Source organism: Salvelinus namaycush, unplaced genomic scaffold, assembly GCF_016432855.1.
Source record: "Salvelinus namaycush isolate Seneca unplaced genomic scaffold, SaNama_1.0 Scaffold638, whole genome shotgun sequence".
Classification (NCBI taxonomy): Eukaryota; Metazoa; Chordata; class Actinopteri; order Salmoniformes; family Salmonidae; genus Salvelinus; species Salvelinus namaycush.
Genome location: NW_024061351.1, coordinates 67,980 through 87,899, shown reverse-complemented (window position 1 = coordinate 87,899; position 19,920 = coordinate 67,980). Strand labels below are relative to the sequence as shown.

The window sequence follows — 19,920 nt, the reverse complement described above, 5'->3', positions numbered from 1 at the left end:
GCTGTGATGCAGGTTCCTAATAAACATCCACACACTCAGCTGTGATGAAGATTCCTAATTAACATCCACACACTCAGCTGTGATGCAGGTTCCTAATTAACATCCACACACTCAGCGGTGATGCAGGTTCCTAATAAACATCCATACACTCAGCTGTGATGCAGGTTCCTAATTAACATCCACACACTCAGGAGTGGTACAGCCTTTATCCTACAGGCTTCTTATTCAGTGAGATAAGCTTTCAGATTTACAACCCTTAAACAGCTATAAAGCTGCTTTATAGCTCTCAGCTGAATTACAGCTCTCAGCTGCTTTATAGCTCTCAGCTGCTTTATAGCTCTCAGCTGCTTTATAGCTCTCAGCTGAATTACAGCTCTCAGCTGCTTTACAGCTCTCAGCTGCTTTATAGCTCTCAGCTGCTTTACAGCTCTCAGCTGCTTTATAGCTCTCAGCTGCTTTACAGCTCTCAGCTGCTTTATAGCTCTCAGCTGCTTTATAGCTCTCAGCTGCTTTATAGCTCTCAGCTCTGTGTTTCTGTGACAAAGTACTCTGTCTGCTAGCCGAAAGTCAGCCCCAGCACAATACCTTTCATCATATAACTACAGCCTAGCCGCAGCACAATACCTTTCATCATATACCTACAGCCTAGCCCCAGCACAATACCTTTCATCATATAACTACAGCCTAGCCGCAGCACAATACCTTTCATCATATACCTACAGCCTAGCCCCAGCACAATACCTTTCATCATATAACTACAGCCTAGCCCCAGCACAATACCTTTCATCATATAACTACAGCCTAGCCCCAGCACAATACCTTTCATCATATAACTACAGCCTAGCCCCAGCACAATACCTTTCATCATATAACTACAGCCTAGCCCCAGCACAATACCTTTCATCATATAACTACAGCCTAGCCCCAGCACAATACCTTTCATCATATAACTACAGCCTAGCCCCAGCACAATACCTTTCATCATATAACTACAGCCTAGCCCCAGCACAATACCTTTCATCATATAACTATAGCCTAGCCCCAGCACAATACCTTTCATCATATAACTACAGCCTAGCCCCAGCACAATACCTTTCATCATATAACTACAGCCTAGCCCCAGCACAATACCTTTCATCATATAACTACAGCCTAGCCCCAGCACAATACCTTTCATTATATAACTACAGCCTAGCCGCAGCACAATACCTTTCATCATATAACTACAGCCTAGCCCCAGCCTAGCCCCAGTCTTCCCATGGGAGATATTAACCAGTGAGGACTGGATCATCTCCTGCTTCCCATGGGAGATATTAACCAGTGAGGACTGGATCATCTCCTGCTTCCCATGGGAGATATTAACCAGTGAGGACTGGATCGTCTCCTGTTTCCCATGGGAGATATTAACCAGTGAGGGTTGGATCATCTCCTGCTTCCCATGGGAGATATTAACCAGTGAGGGTTGGATCATCTCCTGCTTCCCATGGGAGATATTAACCAGTGAGGGCTGAATCATCTCCTGCTTCCCATGGGAGATATTAACCAGTGAGGGCTGGATCATCTCCTGCTTCCCATGGGAGATATTAACCAGTGAGGGTTGGATCATCTCCTGCTTCACATGGGAGATATTAACCAGTGAGGACTGGATCATCTCCTGCTTCACATGGGAGATATTAACCAGTGAGGGCTGGATCATCTCCTGCTTCACATGGGAGATATTAACCAGTGAGGACTGGATCATCTCCTGCTTCACATGGGAGATATTAACCAGTGAGGGTTGGATCATCTCCTGCTTCACATGGGAGATATTAACCAGTGAGGGTTGGATCATCTCCTGCTTCCCATGGGAGATATTAACCAGTGAGGACTGGATCGTCTCCTGTTTCCCATGGGAGATATTAACCAGTGAGGGTTGGATCATCTCCTGCTTCACATGGGAGATATTAACCAGTGAGGACTGGATCATCTCCTGCTTCCCATGGGAGATATTAACCAGTGAGGGTTGGATCATCTCCTGCTTCCCATGGGAGATATTAACCAGTGAGGGCTGGATCATCTCCTGCTTCCCATGGGAGATATTAACCAGTGAGGGCTGGATCATCTCCTGCTTCCCATGGGAGATATTAACCAGTGAGGGTTGGATCATCTCCTGCTTCCCATGGGAGATATTAACCAGTGAGGGTTGGATCATCTCCTGCTTCACATGGGAGATATTAACCAGTGAGGACTGGATCATCTCCTGCTTCCCATGGGAGATATTAACCAGTGAGGGCTGGATCATCTCCTGCTTCCCATGGGAGATATTAACCAGTGAGGGCTGGATCATCTCCTGCTTCCCATGGGAGATATTAACCAGTGAGGGCTGGATCATCTCCTGCTTCACATGGGAGATATTAACCAGTGAGGGCTGGATCATCTCCTGCTTCCCATGGGAGATATTAACCAGTGAGGGCTGGATCATCTCCTGCTTCCCATGGGAGATATTAACCAGTGAGGGTTGGATTGAGAAGAAGGGATTGAGAAACATTCGTGCAACTACAACCTTCCCACAACTGTACCATTGGCTTCAATACATGATTAAAGATTTACTCAAAATGTTTAGTAAAGTTTCTCACGTTAGGGTTTGGCAGTGGTCTAGCTCTCTGAGTCTGACTGTTACAGCGGTTCTCTCTCTCCCACTCCCTCCCCCTCTCCCTCTCCGCTCCACTGCAGTTCTATCTCCCTGACATTGAGACATTGGCATCAATTTTGATCTGACAAATAGCTGTGGCTCAAAGAGCTCAGCACTTAATCTGAGTGTCTATGTCCATGAAGCTGCTACACACACATCAAAGCATGACAACTGCCTGTCTGTTACTCTGTGTCTGTCTGTCTGTTGCTCTGTGTCTCTCTGTGTGCCTGTCTGTTGCTCTGTGTCTGCCTGTATGGCTGCTGCTCTGTGTCTGTATGTCTGTCTGTTGCTCTGTGTCTGTCTGCCTGTATGTCTGTCTGTTGCTCGGTGTCTGCCTGTCTGTTGCTCTATGTCTGTCTGCCTGTCTGTTGCTCTGCGTCTGTATGGCTGTCACTCTGCGTCTGTCTGCTTGTCTGTTGCTCTGTGTCTGTCTGCCTGTCTGTTGCTCTGTGTCTGTATGAATGCATGTTGCTCTATGTCTGTTGCTCTGTGTCTGTCTGTTGCTCTGTGTCTGTCTGTCTGCTGCTCTGTGTCTGTCTGTCTGCTGCTCTGTGTCTGTCTGTCTGTCTGTCTGTCTGTCTGTCTGTCTGTCTGTCTGTCTGTCTGTCTGTCTGTCTGTCTGTCTGTCTGTCTGTCTGTCTGTCGGTTGCTCTGTGTCTGTCTGCATGTCTATCTGTTGCTATGTGTCTGTCTGCATGTCTGTCTGTTGCGCTGTGTCTGTCTGCCTGCCTGTCTGTTGCTCTGTGTCTGTCTGTTGCTCTGAGTCTGTCTGTCACAACTTCCGCCGAAGTCGGTCCCTCTCCTTGTTCGGGCGGTGTTCGGCGGTCGACGTCACCACCTTCTAGCCATCACTGATCCATTTTTCATTTTCCATTGGTTTTGTCTTGTCTTCCTTCACACCTGGTTCCAATCCCATCAATTACATGTTGTGTATTTAACCCTCTGTTTCCCCTCATGTCCTTGTCGGAGATTGTTTTGTTTGTATGTGATGTGCTATTTAGTGTTGGTGTGCGACGGGTTTTGTACCCACTTTGTTATTTTGTACATTTTGGTTGTTTTGGAGTTTTGTCAGCATTTATTAAACAACTCCGTTTATACCAAGTTCGTTCTCCTGCGCCTGACTTCCCTGCCACCTACACGCACCCCTTACAGAATCTCCGACCACCTATGGAGTCAGCAGGAGAAAGTACCCCGGCCATGGAGGTGGAGGAGCGCGTCCAGGAGCATGCGGTAATGCTTTACCATCTGGGCGCCTCCATGGATCTCGTTGTCCAGACAATGGACCGCTGGGAGAGACAGGGAGTTCTTCCAGCGCCTCCTGAGCGCCCCTTTCCCGCCTGAACCCAGTGGGATCCGTCTCTCCTTGCCACAGGAGTACGACGGGAGTGCTGCCAACTGCCAGGGTTTCCTCCTCCAACTTAACCTCTATCTGGCCACGGTCCACCCAGCTCCATCGGACCGTGAGAGGGTGTCCACCCTCGTCTCGTGCCTCACCGGGAAAGCCCTGGAGTGGGCCAACGCCGTGTGGAGAGGGGTAGATGCGGCGTTGGACCATTTTGAGGAGTTCACCCGCCGTTTCCGGGCAGTCTTCGACCACCCGCCCGAGGGCAGAGCGGCGGGTGAGCGCCTCTACCATCTGAGGTAGGAGACGAGGATCGCCCAGGAGTTTGCCCTGGAGTTTAGGGCCCTGATCAACCACTACCGCTGCAGTCTGCGCGAGGACGTCTGTCAGGAGCTGGCCTGCAGAGACACCACCCTCAATTTCGACCAGCTGGTGGACCTGTCCATCCGGTTGGACAACCTGCTGGCTACTCGAGGACGTCCAGATCGGGTCTGGTGGTTCCATCCTCCCGCACCCCCTCTCCGATACCCATGGAGCTGGGAGGGGCGGTGCGCAGGGAGACCGGAGGGGGTTTCTGCTCGTGCACCATCTGTGGCCGCAGAGGTCACACTGCTGGTCGGTGCCGGGTTGGTTCCTCTGGGAATCCAGGCAGCAGGCAGGGCACTCTGGCTTCACCCCAGGTGAGCTGGCACCATTCTCACCCAGAGTCCTCTGTGTTGCACATATGTTTGTGTCTGTCACTTTTCCTGAGTTTTCCCCGCATTCCCAGCATAAGGAGCTCGTAGATTCAGGCGCGGCTGGGAATTTTATTGATAGAGCGTTAGCTCATAGTTTAGACCCCCATTGCTCCCGTGGATGTGCCCTTCCCCGTTCACGCCTTAGATAGTCAACCATTAGGGTCAGGGTTAATTAGGGAGGTCACCGCTCCTTTGGGCATGGTGACGCAGGGGGGTCACATGGAGAAAATGTGTCTTTTCCTTATTGAATCTCCTGCGTTTCCCGTGGTGCTGGGCCTACCCTGGTTAGCTTGGCATAACCCCACTGTTTATTGGCCACAGAGGACTCTCACAGGGTGGTGGCGAGAGTGCTCAGGTAGGTGTTTAGGGGTTTCCGTTGGTGCTACTACGGTGGAGAGTCCAGACCAGGTCTCCACCGTGCGCATCCCCCCTGAATATGCCGATTTGGCTCTCGCCTTCTCCAAAAAGAAGGCGACTCAATTACCACCTCATCGACGGGGCGATTGTGCGATAGATCTCCTGGTAGACACTGCACTTCCCAGGAGTCACGTGTATCCCCTCTCACAGGTGGAGACGGAGGCTATGGACACATATGTCTCCGAATCCCTGCGTCAGGGGTACATTCGGTCCTCCACTTCACCCATCTCCTCGAGTTTCTTTTTTGTGAAGAAGAAGGAGGGAGGTCTGCATCCGTGTATTGGCTACCGGGGTCTAAATCAGATCACGGTGAAGTATAGTTACCCGCTACCGCTCATAGCCACAGCGATAGAGTCAATGCACAGGGCGCGCTTCTTCACCAAACTAGATCTCAGGAGCGCTTACAATCTGGTGCGTATCCGGGAGAGAGACGAGTGGAAGACGGCTTTCAGTACCACCTCAGGGCACTATGAGTACCTCGTCATGCTGTACGGGTTGATGAATGCGCCATCAGTCTTCCAAGCTTTTGTAGATGAGATTTTCAGGGACCTGCATGGGCAGGGTGTAGTGGTGTATATTGATGACATTCTGATATACTCCGCTACACGCGCCGAGCATGTGTCCCTGGTGCGCAAAGTGCTTGGTCGCCTGTTGGAGCATGACCTGTACGTCAAGGCTGAGAAATGCCTGTTCTTCCAACATTCTGTCTCCTTCCTAGGGTATCGCATTTCCACGTCAGGGGTGGAGATGGAGAGTGACCGCATTGCAGCCGTGTGTAATTGGCCGACTCCCACCACGGTTAAGGAGGTGCAGCAATTCTTAGGGTTTGCCAACTACTACCGGAGGTTTATCCGGGGTTTTGGTCAGGTAGCGGCTCCCATTACTTCACTGCTGAAGGAGGGCCCGGGGGTCATCACTTTTGTCAGCATTTATTAAACAACTCCGTTTATAACAAGTTCGTTCTCCTGCGCCTGACTTCCCTGCCACCAACACGCACCCCTTACACTGTCTGTCTGCCTGTTGCTCTGTGTCTGTCTGTTTGTCTGCCTGTCGCTCTGTGTCTTTCTATCTGTCTGTGCACGATCTGTTTATTTTTTAATATAACCTTTATTTAACTAGGCAAGTCAGTTAAGAACAAATTCTTATTTACAATGACGGCCTACCAAAAGGCAAAAGGCCTACTGCGGGGACGGGGGCTGGGATTAAAAATAAAATATAGGACAACACAAACATCATGACAAGAGAGACAACACTACATAAAGAGAGACCTAAGGCAACACATAACACAGCATGGTAGCAACACAACATGGTAGCAGCACAAAACATGGTACAAACATTATTGGGAACAGACAACAGCACAAAGGGCAAGAAGGTAGAGACAACAATACACCACGTAAAGCAGCCACAACTGTCAGTAAGAGTGTCCATGATTGAGTCTGTGAATGAATAGATTGAGATAAAACTGTCCAGTTTGAGTGTTTGTTGCAGCTCGTTCCAGTCGCTAGCAGCAGTGAACTGAAAAGACGAGCGACCCAGGGATGTGTGTGCTTTCGGGACCTTTAACAGAATGTGACTGGCAGAACGGGTGTTGTATGTGGAGGATGAGGGCTTCAGTAGATATCTCAGATAGGGGGGAGTGAGCCCTTAGAGGGTTTTATAAATAAGCATCAACCAGTGGGTCTTGCGATGGGTTTACAGAGATGACCAGTTTACATAGGAGTATAGAGTGCAGTGATGTGTCCTATAACGAGCATTGGTGGCAAATCTGATGGCCGAATGGTAAAGATATTCTAGCCACTCGAGAGCACCCATAACTGCCGATCTATAAATTATGTCTCCGTAATCTAGCATGGGTAGGATGGTCATCTGAATCAGGGTTAGTTTGGCAGCTGGGGTGAAAGAGGAGCGATTACGATAGAGGAAACCAAGTCTAGATTTAACTTTAGCCTGCAGCTTTGAAATGTGCTCAGAGAAGGACAGTGTACTGTCTAGCCATACTCCCAAGTACTTATATGAGGTGACTATCTAAAGCTCTAAACCAGGGGTGTCAAACTCATTCCACGGAGGGCCTAGTGTCTGCAGGTTTTTGGTTTTTCCTTTCAATAAAGCCCTAGACAACCAGGTGTGGGGAGTTCCTAACTAATTAGTGATGTTAATTCATCAATCAAGTACAAGGGAGGAGCGAAAACCCGCAGACACTCGGCCCCCCGTGGAATGAGTTTGACACCTGTGCTCTAAACCCTCAGAGGTAGTAATCACACCGGTGGGGAGAGGGGCATTCTTCTTACCAAACCACATTACCTTTGTTTGAGGTGTTCAGAACAAGGTTAAGGGTAGAGAAAACTTGGACACTAAGAAAGCTTTGTTGTAGAGCATTTAACACAAAATCCAGGGTGGGGCCAGCTGCCTGAGCTATGCCTGAGCTATGTTGTTGATGTAAATTGAGAAGAGCATGGGGCCTAGGATTGAACCTTGAGGTAATTCCCTTGGTGACAGGCAGTGGCTGAAACAGCAGATTTTCTGACTTTATAAACTGCACTCTTTGAGAGAGGTAGTTCGCAAACCAGGCCAAAGACCCCTCAGAGACACCAATACTCCTTAGCCGGCCCACAAGAATGGAATGGTCTACCGTATCAAAAGCTTTGGCCAAGTCAATAAAAATAGCAGCACAACATTGCTTAGAATAAAAGGCAATGGTGACATCATTGAGGACCTTTAAGGTTGCAGTGACACATCCATAACCTGAGCGGAAACCAGATTGCATACCAGAGAGAATACTATAGACATCAAGAAAGCCAGTCAGTTGATTATTGACAAGTTTTTCCAACACTTTTGATAAACAGGGCAAAATAGAAATAGGCCTATAACAGTTAGGATCAGCTTGATCTCCCCCTTTAAATAAAGGGCGAACCGTGGCTGCCTTCCAAGCAATGAGAACCTCCCCAGAAAGGAGAGACAGGTTAAAAAGGTCGGAGATAGGCTTGGCGATAATATGGGCAGCAACCTTAAAGAAGAAAGAGTCTAAACCATCTCACCCAAATGGTTATTTGGGGTCAAGTTTCAGGAGCTCCTTTAGCACCTTGGACCCAGTGACTGCCTGCAGGGAGAAACTTTGTTGCGGGGCAGGGAAAAAAGAGGGAGAAGCATCTGGGATACTCACATTAGAAGGGGTGGGAGACTAGGAAATGTTGGACGGGCAAGGAGGCATGGCTGAGTCAAATAGGAATCCTGACTTAATGAAGTGGTAATTAAAGAGCTCAGCCATGTGCTTCTTGTCAGTAACAACCACATCATTAACTTTAAGGGACATGGGCAGCTGTGAGGAGGAGGGTTTATTCTCCAGGTCTTTAACCGTTTTCCAGAACTTCTTGGGGTTAGACCCACAGAGAGAGAACTGCTCCTTAAAGTAACTAACTTTGGCCTTCCGGATAGCCTGAGTGCACTTATTTCTCATTTGCCTGAACGAGAGCCAGTCAGTATAAGGGCACAAGGCGAGACCCAGATGCAGACACGGGAGGCAGATGGTTTGAGTCTTTGATATTTATTAGTAATCCAAAAGGGGTAGGCAAGAGAATGGTCGTGGACAGGCAAAAGGTCCAAACCAGTTCAGGAGTCCAGGAGGTACAGTGTGGCAGGCAGGCTCGAGGTCAGGGCAGGCAGAATGATCAGGCAGGCGGGTACAGAGTCCAGAAAACAGGCAAGGGTCAAAACCGGGAGGACTAGCAAAATAGAATAGAAAAGGCAGGCGCACGGGGAAAACGCGCTGGTTGACATGGAACATAAGACGAACTGGCACAGACAGACAGAAAACACAGGTTTAAATACCCAGGGGATAATGGGGAAGATGGGTGACATCTGGAGGGTGGAGACAAGCACAAGGACAGGTGAAACAGATCAGAGTGCGACAGCCAGCCTGAGTATGCGTGTGCCGAGCCTTTCGCCAAATGCAATTCTTAAGGTGGAGTAACTCTGCAAGATCACGGTCAAACCAGGGCCTGAACCTGTTTTTAATTCTCATTTTCTTTATGGAGGTGTGTTTGTTGACAATACCACTGAAAATATCATAAAAGAAGGTCCAAGCGTCTTCGACAGAGGGGATCAAGCTGATTCTACACCATTTTACAGAGGCCAGTTCATGAAGGAAGATTTGCTCATTAAAGTTTTTTAGCAAGTGTCTTTGACAAATCAGGACTTGTCGTTTCACTGAGCAGCCATTACGAACACAGGCTGTAAAACAGTGATCACTAAGGTCATTACAGAAAACACCAGACTGATATTTATCAGGATTATTTGTGAGGATAACATCAAGAAGAGTAGCCTTTTCTGGGTGTTTGGAGTCACACCTTGTGGGATTGGTAATAATCTGAGAAAGATTTAGGGAGTCCCATTGCTTTAGGACTTGGTCAGGTTGTTTAAGCATGTCCCAGTTTAGGTCACCTAGCAGGACAAATTCAGACTTAGTGTAAGGGGCCAGGAGAGAGATTAGGGCAGGTAGAGTACAGGCCGGTGTTGATGGAGGACGATAGCACCCAGCAACAGTCAACAAAGTGCTATTTGAAAGTTTAATACTTAAAACCAGCAAATCAAATAGTTTGGGGACAGACTTGGTGGAGACAACCGAGCACTAAAGGTGATCCTTGGTAAAGATTGCCACACCCCAACTTTGGAAGATCTGTCTTGCCCAAATAGGTTATAACCAGAAAAGTTGACATCAGTATTCAAAACACTCTTCCTTAACCACATCTCAGTAATGACCAACACATCTGGATTGGAGCTGTGAACCCACACTTTCAATTGATCCATTTTAGGTAATAAGCTTCTAGTGTTAACGTGCAGAAAACCCAGGCTTTTACGAGAGCAGAAATCAGTGAAGCAGGTATCAGAGCACAAGTCAGAATTGGGGCTAGCAACAGTAGGTGGGCCAGGGTGTACATGCACATTTCCAGATATCATCAACATTAATATAATCAAGGCACGGCATAAGACAGGGACAGCTCTGCAGTGCTGATTTATGACATCTGAATGTGCATCAGATGGCAACAAGATCATATTGTACAGCAATTTCATCAGGTAACATGAATACAAAGCCAGCGAGAGGTGGTTATAATGGGATGGGAGGCCAACAGTCCGTGTAACCAATAGAGAGTCAGAGTCCCGAGTGTGGCAACAAACATAGTCTGTCCCACGGTTGGGTAAAGAAAGTTCATAGTCAACAAAGCATACAGGTGTCATGAGGCAAATAGCGAAATAGCAAAATGCACAAGAAAAAAATGTAATATATAACGACTTGTAAGTTCAGAGTCACTCGCCCCAACAGTGCCTGTGTGCTGGAGTCGAGAGAACGCTCGGGAGAGAGGGTACCTGTACCAGACAGGGGGAGACAACATGGCAGACGGTGAACAAATCGCCAGGTGGAATCCAAGCAGCAGTGCAGCAGGCAACGGGAGTAGGTGTCACCCCCACTTGGGAGAAGCTTTTATTTCTGGAGGAAGATTTATTTTCAAGGCCTCTGGGTTTGGATGGGGTAGCCTTTCGAAGCCTTTGAGACATTTGTTTGGCTCAAAGGCTTCGACACCTCTCGCTTCACACGTCACTGATAATTGAAGTTGTATCTCTTTGTCCTAGCAAGCTTGGTAGCTTTCAGTCCTTATAAAGTAAAATATATCATTGTAATGTATTTGTCTTCTTGGCTTTTGAAAATAAAAAATAGCTTCAGACTAAGAATTACTCGTTCCAGGTTGGATAGTGTATTCAGGTTTCTGTTTGTTTCCCAGAGCATTTGCTGTATAGTTTGGGAATAATAATCCTTGGGTGTAGGAAGCATTCCAGGTAATTCCGTCCAAAATCAGGTTGTAGGGTTGTAGTTTTGATTTGGAGTGAAGGTTATGTTGTTTAGGGTAGCATCCTTTATATGTCCCTGCCAAAAAATCTAAGTTTGTCTAACCCTAAATCTATCAATATTTTAAAAACATGCTGAAAAACGTGGGAGCTCATCTGCTAATGACCTCTCTCTCTCTCTGTGTGCTACATACAATAATCTAAAATGCCTTTAGCATTGAGGATGTACTTAGTAACAGACTTTACTGCAGTTGTTTTCATAAAATGTTTCTGCCTAACATGATTGACCTGAGCTGCTCACTGAACTGGTGTTAAAGAGTCTAGTTGTCTGGTTTCTCTCACACAGTGTGCAGCGCTGTTACAAACACTGCCAGTTACAGACACACGGGCTAAAACCACAGCACTGGTGTTTCTCAACCACACACACAGTCGAATATATTGATAAAAGTCACCTTGTCCGAGAGAGATTTACATGGTTATCAAAACGTCACGCCTGGGTAAGCCTCCACGAAACACATCCCTTACATTAAGTGTTTCTAAAATTCCCTATGTGTAAGAGGTGCGTAACTGGCTGCAGGGAAGTCAGGCGCAGGAGGTCAGAAATGGGTAACAACCGGAGCAGTTTAATGAGGCAAAACAAACTGCACCCAGAACAACAAAATACAGGTTGAAATAACCCGTCGCAAACCAGTCTGAAGTGCACAAACACTTTACAACAAACAATTCCACACACAGACATGGGGGGAACAGAGGGTTATATGCACGTCAAGTAATGAGGGAATGTAAACCAGGTGTACGGGAAAACAAGACAAAACAAATGGAAAATGAAAGGTGGATCGGCGATGGCTAGAAGACCGGTGACGTCGACCGCCGAACGCCGCCTGAACAAGGAGAGGAACCGACTTCGGCAGAAGTCGTGACACTATGAGAAAAATGAATGGAGGAAAAATGATTGGAACCATTTCCCTGTTTGCTAGGTTTTATGGGTATTATGACACCTCCACTGTGGGGCTCTATTGGTTCCTTAAAACTTCTTTGGGATAGGGGGCAGTATTTTCACGTCCGGATGAAAAGTGTGCCCAAAGTAAACTGCCTGTTTCTCAGGCCCAGAAGCTAGGATATGCATATAATTGGTAGATTTAGATAGAAAACACTCTTAAGATTCTAAAACTGTTCAAATTATGTCTGTGAGTATGACAGAACTGATATGGCAGGCGAAACTCCGAGGACAAACCATCCCCCCCCCCAAAATGGCTAGTATTTTCAATGGCTAGTACTATAATTATAAGCCCAAGTCCTCCCAAATTGCAGTTCCTATGGCTTCCACTAGATGTCAACAGTCTTTAGAAAGAGTTTCAGGCTGGTTTTTGGAAAAATGACCCAGAAATTGTAGTTTTTCTAGATGGCTCCCATTTTGGCTGTAGTGTTTCCAAGCGCGTGGAAGAAAGCGCGTTCTTTCCTATTTATCTCTGGTAATGAACATACTATTCTCCGTCTTCAATTTTAGCATTTATTTGCGTATTAGGATACCTAAGGTTTGATTATAAACGTTGTTTGACTTGTTTGGAAAAATGTATTAGTAACGTTTGGGATTCATTTTGTATGCATTTTGATGGAGGGAAACTGGATGGATTATTGACTGAAGCGCGCCAGCTAAACTGAGTTTTTATGGATATAAAGAAGGACATTATCGAACAAAAGGATAATTTGTGATGTAACTTGGAACTTTTGGAGTGCCAACAGAAGATCATCAAAGGTAAGGCATTTTTTACATCGCTATTTCTGACTTTCGTGTCACACCTGCCTGGTTGAAATATGTTTTTCATGTATGCGGGGTGCTGTCCTCTGTTAATCACTTGGTTTGCTTTCGCCGTAAAGCCTTTTTGAAATCTGACATGGTGGCTGGATTAACAACAAGTTAAGCTTTTTTTTGATGTATTACACTTGTGATTTTATGAAAGTTAAATATTTATAGTAATTTAATTTGAATTTGGTGCTCTGCAATTTTACCGGATGTTGTCGAGGTGTCCCGCTAGCAGTTATATTATTGTTGTATGGAGCGAGCTAGCTAGCTAGCTAGCTAGCTGGCTAGCTGGCTGGCTGGCTGGCTGGCTGGCTGGCTGGCTGGCTGGCTGGCTGGCTGGCTGGCTGGCTGGCTGGCTCTCTCTCTCTCTCTCTCTCTCGCTCTCTCTCTCTCTCACACACACACACACACACACACACACACACACAGATGTTGCTCTGGAACCGCTCACTCGCTATCACAACTGTGTTTTATTAACATATTAGTCCTGGGTTGGACCTGACAGCATTTGTTTTGCTACGATATATACTAGACACCATCTGATGTTCTTCATGTTAAATGAACCAGTAAATTGGAAAATTAATTGTTATGCCCCCTTTTCAAAAGAAAAACACTAGATTATTGTAGCTTTTTACTCCTGTAAAAAAATATCAAATGTATGCATGTGTAAAAAAAAGTATTGTTATAGCTAGGCATCAATCTAGTACCTCAGGGAAATGAGCTGATTGCTGTAGCATCCAGACGAGTTCTTTGTGTAAATCCAGACAGAAAAAAATTATGAAGGTTTAGAAATGCGTGATTTTATGAGATTTGACAGATTGATAAATCTAGTCTACGATCCTAGACTGGGGTTGGGGCTGAGGATGGGGCTGAGGCTGGGGTTGGGGCTGAGGATGGGGCAGAGGTTGGGGCTGAGGCTGGGTTTGGGGCTGAGGATGGGGCTGGGGCAGAGGTTGGGGCTGAGGATGGGGCTGGGGTTGGGGCTGAGGATGGGGCTGGGGCAGAGGTTGGGGCTGAGGCTGGGGCTGGGGTTGGGGCTGGGGCAGAGGTTGGGGCTGAGGATGGGGCTGGGGCAGAGGTTGGGGCTGAGGCTGGGGCTGGGGCAGCGGTTGGGGCTGAGGCTGGGGTTGGGGCTGGGGCAGAGGTTGGGGCTGAGGCTGGGGTTGGGGCAGAGGTTGGGGCTGAGGCTGAGGCTGGGGTTGGGGCTGGGGCAGAGTTTGGGGCTGAGGCTGAGGTTGGGGCTGGGGCAGAGGTTAGGGCTGAGGATGGGGCTGGGGTTGGGGCTGAGGCTGGGGCAGAGGTTGGGGCTGAGGCTGGGGCAGCGGTTGGGGCTGAGGCTGGGGTTGGGGCTGGGGCAGAGGTTGGGGCTGAGGCTGGGGTAGCGGTTGGGGCTGAGGCTGGGGCAGAGGTTGGGGCTGAGGCTGGGGCTGGGGCTGGGGCAGAGGTTGGGGCTGAGGCTGGGGCAGAGGTTGGGGCTGAGGCTGGGGCTGAGGCAGAGGTTGGCGCTGAGGCTGGGGCTGAGGCAGAGGTTGGGGCTGAGGCTGAGGATGGGGCTGGGGTGTATCGTGCAAAGCGCAGGAGAGTAGGTTGTTTTCTCAGTCCCGGGGGAGTATGCCTAATCTGCCTCCCATATGTGGCGTGGCATGAGGCTGTGGTTTAGTAATGGCCACCCAGAGAAGAGACAGGAGGGCCTGCCTGGATACATTCAGTACATCCAGAGACCAACCTAACCACAGACTGATTAACCACTAAGACCTCCTTCCTGTTAGATTAATGAAAATGAATACTAAGAAGAGGAGAGGAACGCTTGACTGGGATTGGCTATTAGGTCTCTATGGTCTCATACCTACTATCTGTCCAGACTGGGACTCTCTGATAGGTCCACTGTGATGGTCCTCGTCATGTGATTATTACATCATTATATATATTTAGATACTGTGGTAGTCTCTTATATCAGTACTGTGATTGATAGGTATATATTGTGGGTATTGATATATTTGACAGTCTTCTGTAGTATTTAGATATTTGTCCTGTGATTGTTAGGTTTATAGGTACCGTATGTCCTCTGTGATTGTTAGGTTTATAGGTACCGTATGTCCTCTGTGATTGTTAGGTTTATAGGTACCGTATGTCCTCTGTGATTGTTAGGTTTATAGGTACCGTATGTCCTCTGTGATTGTTAGGTTTATAGGTACCGTATGTCCTCTGTGATTGTTAGGTTTATAGGTACCGTATGTCCTCTGTGATTGTTAGGTTTATAGGTACCGTATGTCCTCTGTGATTGTTAGGTTTATAGGTACCGTATGTCCTCTGTGATTGTTAGGTTTATAGGTACCGTATGTCCTCTGTGATTGTTAGGTTTATAGGTACCGTATGTCCTCTGTGATTGTTAGGTTTATAGGTACCGTATGTCCTCTGTGATTGTTAGGTTTATAGGTACCGTATGTCCTCTGTGATTGTTAGGTTTATAGGTACCGTATGTCCTCTGTGATTGTTAGGTTTATAGGTACCGTATGTCCTCTGTGATTGTTAGGTTTATAGGTACCGTATGTCCTCTGTGATTGTTGGGTTTATAGGTACCGTATGTCCTCTGTGATTGTTAGGTTTATAGGTACCATATGTCCTCTGTGATTGTTGCTCAAAGGGTATATACAGTCCCTAGGGAAAGTCTACACACCAAAAATCCCTTTTTAGATTTAATTTTAAGGCAGCAAAATCTGAAAACTGTGCAAGGAGTGTGTAGACTTTCACTCAGCACTGTATACTATATATATCTGCCCTCTGTCTCCTGTAGGTATCCTGGAGGTCCGTACGGTGTCCGAGGGAGGAGTGTTAGCTATCAAAGGAGTGAAAAGTCAGTACTATATCTCCATGAACAGGACTGGCCTGCTGCAAGGCAAGGTAATTAACTAAACTACCTTCTCTCTGCTGGACAGGGTTGGAATGCACTGCACTGTACAGTGCCTTGTGTTTTAGGTTATTGTCCTGCTGAAAGATTCATTCATCTGGTGGAAATCAGACTGAATCAGGATTTTGCCCGTTCTTAGCTCCATTCCATTTCTTTTTTATCTTGAAAAACTCCCCAGCCCTTAACAATTACAAGCATACCCATAACATGATGCATATATAAATAGGAGAAACATAAGCAAGTAAAAAAAGCATAAAATGTTTATAACCCTCCTCACGCCTAATATCGTCCCATTTTGTGTCCTTATTTATTTACAGAAAATCTACAATGAGAACTGCAACTTCAAGGAGATTTTCCTAGAAAACTACTTCAACGCTTACTCGTCTGTTAAGTCGAGTAGAGACGGCAAGGAGATGTTCATTGCTCTGTCTCAAAAGGGCAGACCACTGAGAGGGAAGAAGACCAGGAGGGAACACATCACCTCCCACTTCATTCCCATGAAATGCAGAGAGGAGGAGAGGACTGGCGTCTGAGAGAAGGAGACTGAAAAAGGAAGAGGTGACTGGAGCCTGAGAGGAAGAGAGGACTGAAAGAGGAGAGGAGGAGAGGACTGAAAGAGGAGGAGAAGACTGAAAGAGGAGAGGACTGAAAGAGGAGGAGAGGAGAATATGACTGAAAGAGGAGGAGAGGACTGAAAGAGGAGGAGAGCAGGAGAGGACTGAAAGAGGAGAGGAGAGAAATGGGGCTTTAAAGGAGGAGAGGAGAGGATGGGCCTGAGAGTTGAGAGGACTGAGAGAGCAGAGAGGACAGAAAGAGGAGTAAAGAAGGATAGGAGAGAGGACTGAGAGAGCAGAGAGGACAGAAAGAGGAGGAATGAAGGATGGGAGAAAGGACAGAGAGCAGAGAGGACAGAAAAAGGAGGAAAGAAGGATGGGAGAGAGGACTGAGAGCAGAGAGGACAGAAAGAGGAGGAAAGAAGGATAGGAGAGAGGACAGAGAGCAGAGAGGACAGAAAGAGGAGGAAAGAAGGATGGGAGAGAGGACAGAGAGCAGAGAGGACAGAAAGAGGAGTAAAGAAGGATAGGAGAGGACTGAGAGAGCAGAGAGGACAGAAAGAGGAGGAAAGAAGGATGGGAGAGAGGACAGAGAGCAGAGAGGACAGAAAGAGGAGGAAAGAAGGATAGGAGAGAGGACAGAGAGGACAGAAAGAGGAGGAAAGAAGGATGGGAGAGAGGACAGAGAGCAGAGAGGACAGAAAGAGGAGGAAAGAAGGATAGGAGAGAGGACAGAGAGGACAGAAAGAGGAGGAAAGAAGGATGGGAGAGAGGACAGAGAGCAGAGAGGACAGAAAGAAGGTTGGGAGAGAGGACAGAGAGCAGAGAGGACAGAACAGAAAGGACTGAAGCTGTGACGTCTGGATGAAGAGACCCATGTTGGGATTCTTGGACGTTGTGACGGCTGAGCTGCAGATCTTTGTTGTATAATTGAATATAATCTAACTCCAGTCGGTACAGTATACCACTTCAGTCACGTCATATTAGCTGTGAAACACTGAGAAAATACAACTACTCATCATTATCAACAACACCACTCTCCTGGCTGGTACAATGTAAATAAGTTCTGTAGTTACTTATCCTTTCATGTGCCAAGGTTTTTAGTGTAAAACTGATGCACGGTCCTCCTCAGGAGTGCGAATGTTAAAGGTCCAATGCAGCTGTTCTGAGTAACAATTAAGTACCTTACTGTGATTGATTTCAATAAAAATTGTGAAAAAGAAACAACATTTGCTTCTTAGCAAAGAGCAAGTTTCTCAAGCAAGAATTTAGCTGGAACAGTATGTGATTGGTCTGAGTGGGGAGGGGAAATCTGAAAAATAGCTGTTATTGGCAGAGAGATGTGAAACTCTCTTTCTTATTGGTGATGTCAACAGGCAGGCTAAAACTCCACCCCACCAAAACAGGCTGAAATGTCATGCAGTTATCTCAAACAGCTCCTACACTAAAAGGGAATTATCATGATTTTCAACATTTCACAGTATTATTCCAACCTCACTGTGTGGAAATATATCTAAAACAACAGGTAGTGGTCAATAATACTAACAATATCCTTGATATGGATGAAGTCAAGCACTCTGTTTCAGCATAACGGTTGTTTTGGGATAAACGCAATACAGGGAAAGTAATTAGAAAAGGGATGTTTGAGAACATTTATAATAAAACTGTTCCTACTGACTGAATTCTCCAGGTAATGTCAAAATGTAATGTCAAAATGTAATGTCAAAGTAAGCTGATCAGTCACTTACTTTACTCAAGAAAAGTATTATTATGGATAATAGTTGTACTATTATACTAGTCTTACTTCCCTTATTATAATGGGTAATAGTGTAATGAATATAGGAGAACTAATAAAATACAGTTGGTATTTACCTGGAATTTGCAAAAACCAACAGCTGGTTATAATTTGTATTATTATGGGTGGTTCGAGCCTGAATGCTGATTGTCTGAGAAACGTGGTATATCACCGGTATGACAAAACATGTACTTTTACTGCTCTAATTCCATTGGTAACCAGTTTATAATAGCAATAAGGCACCTCAGGGGTTTGTGGTATATGGCCAATAGTTGCTTCATGCATAACAGCCCTTAGCCGTGGTCATATACCACACCCCCTCGGGCCTCATTGCTTCATTATAGACTACTTAATCAATCAAGAAAATTGGAAACGATGTGATATCAAATGGCACCTATTGCAGTGCTCCATGTTTCATTTCATTCCAAACATTCTAAGAGCTCGTTACTGAGTAATAATTATTTGTTTCAATGTTATGTCTAAGAGCTAGTAACTGAGTAATAATTATTTGTTTCAATGTTATGTCTAAGAGCTAGTAACTGAGTAATAATTATTTGTTTCCATGTAAGTAAATTGCAGGTAGAAAGCAGACTGTAAAATAAAGTGTAACTAAACGTAGTATAATAAGCAAACAGTACCATATACATATTAACAGGTATGAACTGTCAGCAGAGAACTACCAAAGCAAAAACTCAGTTGGCTTGACGTTGGATCAATGTAAAGACAGACAGCAAGCTGGACTTGTCTTTTCACTGTACAAGTGTTCAAAGCATACCATATACATACATACATACACACACAATATATACAGTATATTGATAAATATATATGTACGAACTAAAATACATATGTAATTACATGTGACAGCTGCTCATTGACTCCCAATGAATTTACTAAGGTTTGAAAATGACTGTGTACCAAATGGCACTGTATTTCCTACATATATAAAATAATGTACTTTGTGGGATAAATAAAGTATTTTTAATGTAATAAAAAGTAGTGCACTATGTAGGGAATAGGGTGCAGGGAATGTGGGGAATGTGGGACGCAGGTTTAACAATGCAAGAGTGTAACGCTGATGATGCTGATGAAGTTAGGAATGATATCTGGATTAAAGTACAGAGAGACCAGAACACACAGCGTGTTAAATGTGTATGTTATACTGTATGCCTTGATCATCCTCCACTATAATTAATGATTATATCAATTGTTAGCGTTGATCTCTGTTATGCACCTGACGTGTTAAATGGTATTTCTTTAAACTAGCACCCTATTCTATATATAGTGCACTACTTTTGACTGGAGCCCTATGGGCCCTGGTTAAAAGTAGTGCACTACTCAGACAATAGGGTGCCATTTGGGATGTATACAGGCTTTTTTTTCTGTTGAGACATTCCATGTTCTGCCAGATACCATAATGCTTTACTAAGGTATTGTTGGTCTCACTAAGGAATTGAAGTTAACTGCAGCAACATACCAGAGGCTTCATTTAACCACTTCATTCCTTTAATCTCTTCTGTTTTGGGATGTTCCAGAAGCACATCACATATACCGTACTCGTCATCTCACTACCTACAGGAAGACCTTTTAAATAACGTTTTAACAACCTTTTAAAGACATTCACTCTGTCTGCACAGTTACAACTAAACTGCAAAATGTCCATAATGGCCTATAACGTTTGTGTTATTATCCATTGTTTTAAGTTATTATTTGTGTTATTTATATAAAAAACAAAGAGGAGTTATTATGGGGTGTTTGGAGTGTAAATTATTTATTTTTTAAGATGTGTTTTGCTGCGGCATCTTTGGGGACATAAACCATGCCCTCATTCTGCCACTACCCATAATCCTCGCT

General features: G+C 45.8%; 1 protein-coding gene across 1 annotated transcript in view; it reads left to right on the top strand.

Moving 5' to 3' along the window:
• The window catches only part of LOC120042218 (fibroblast growth factor 7-like), a 31,129-nt gene extending 14,853 nt beyond the window's left edge, over positions 1-16,276 (top strand). Inside the window, exons 2-3 of the mRNA XM_038987080.1 lie at positions 15,604-15,710; positions 16,035-16,276. Coding sequence (XP_038843008.1) covers positions 15,604-15,710; positions 16,035-16,250 — 323 coding nt within the window. The 3' untranslated portion in view covers positions 16,251-16,276. The remainder of the gene's footprint in view (positions 1-15,603; positions 15,711-16,034) is intronic.
• Positions 16,277-19,920: the final 3,644 nt, after the last annotated feature.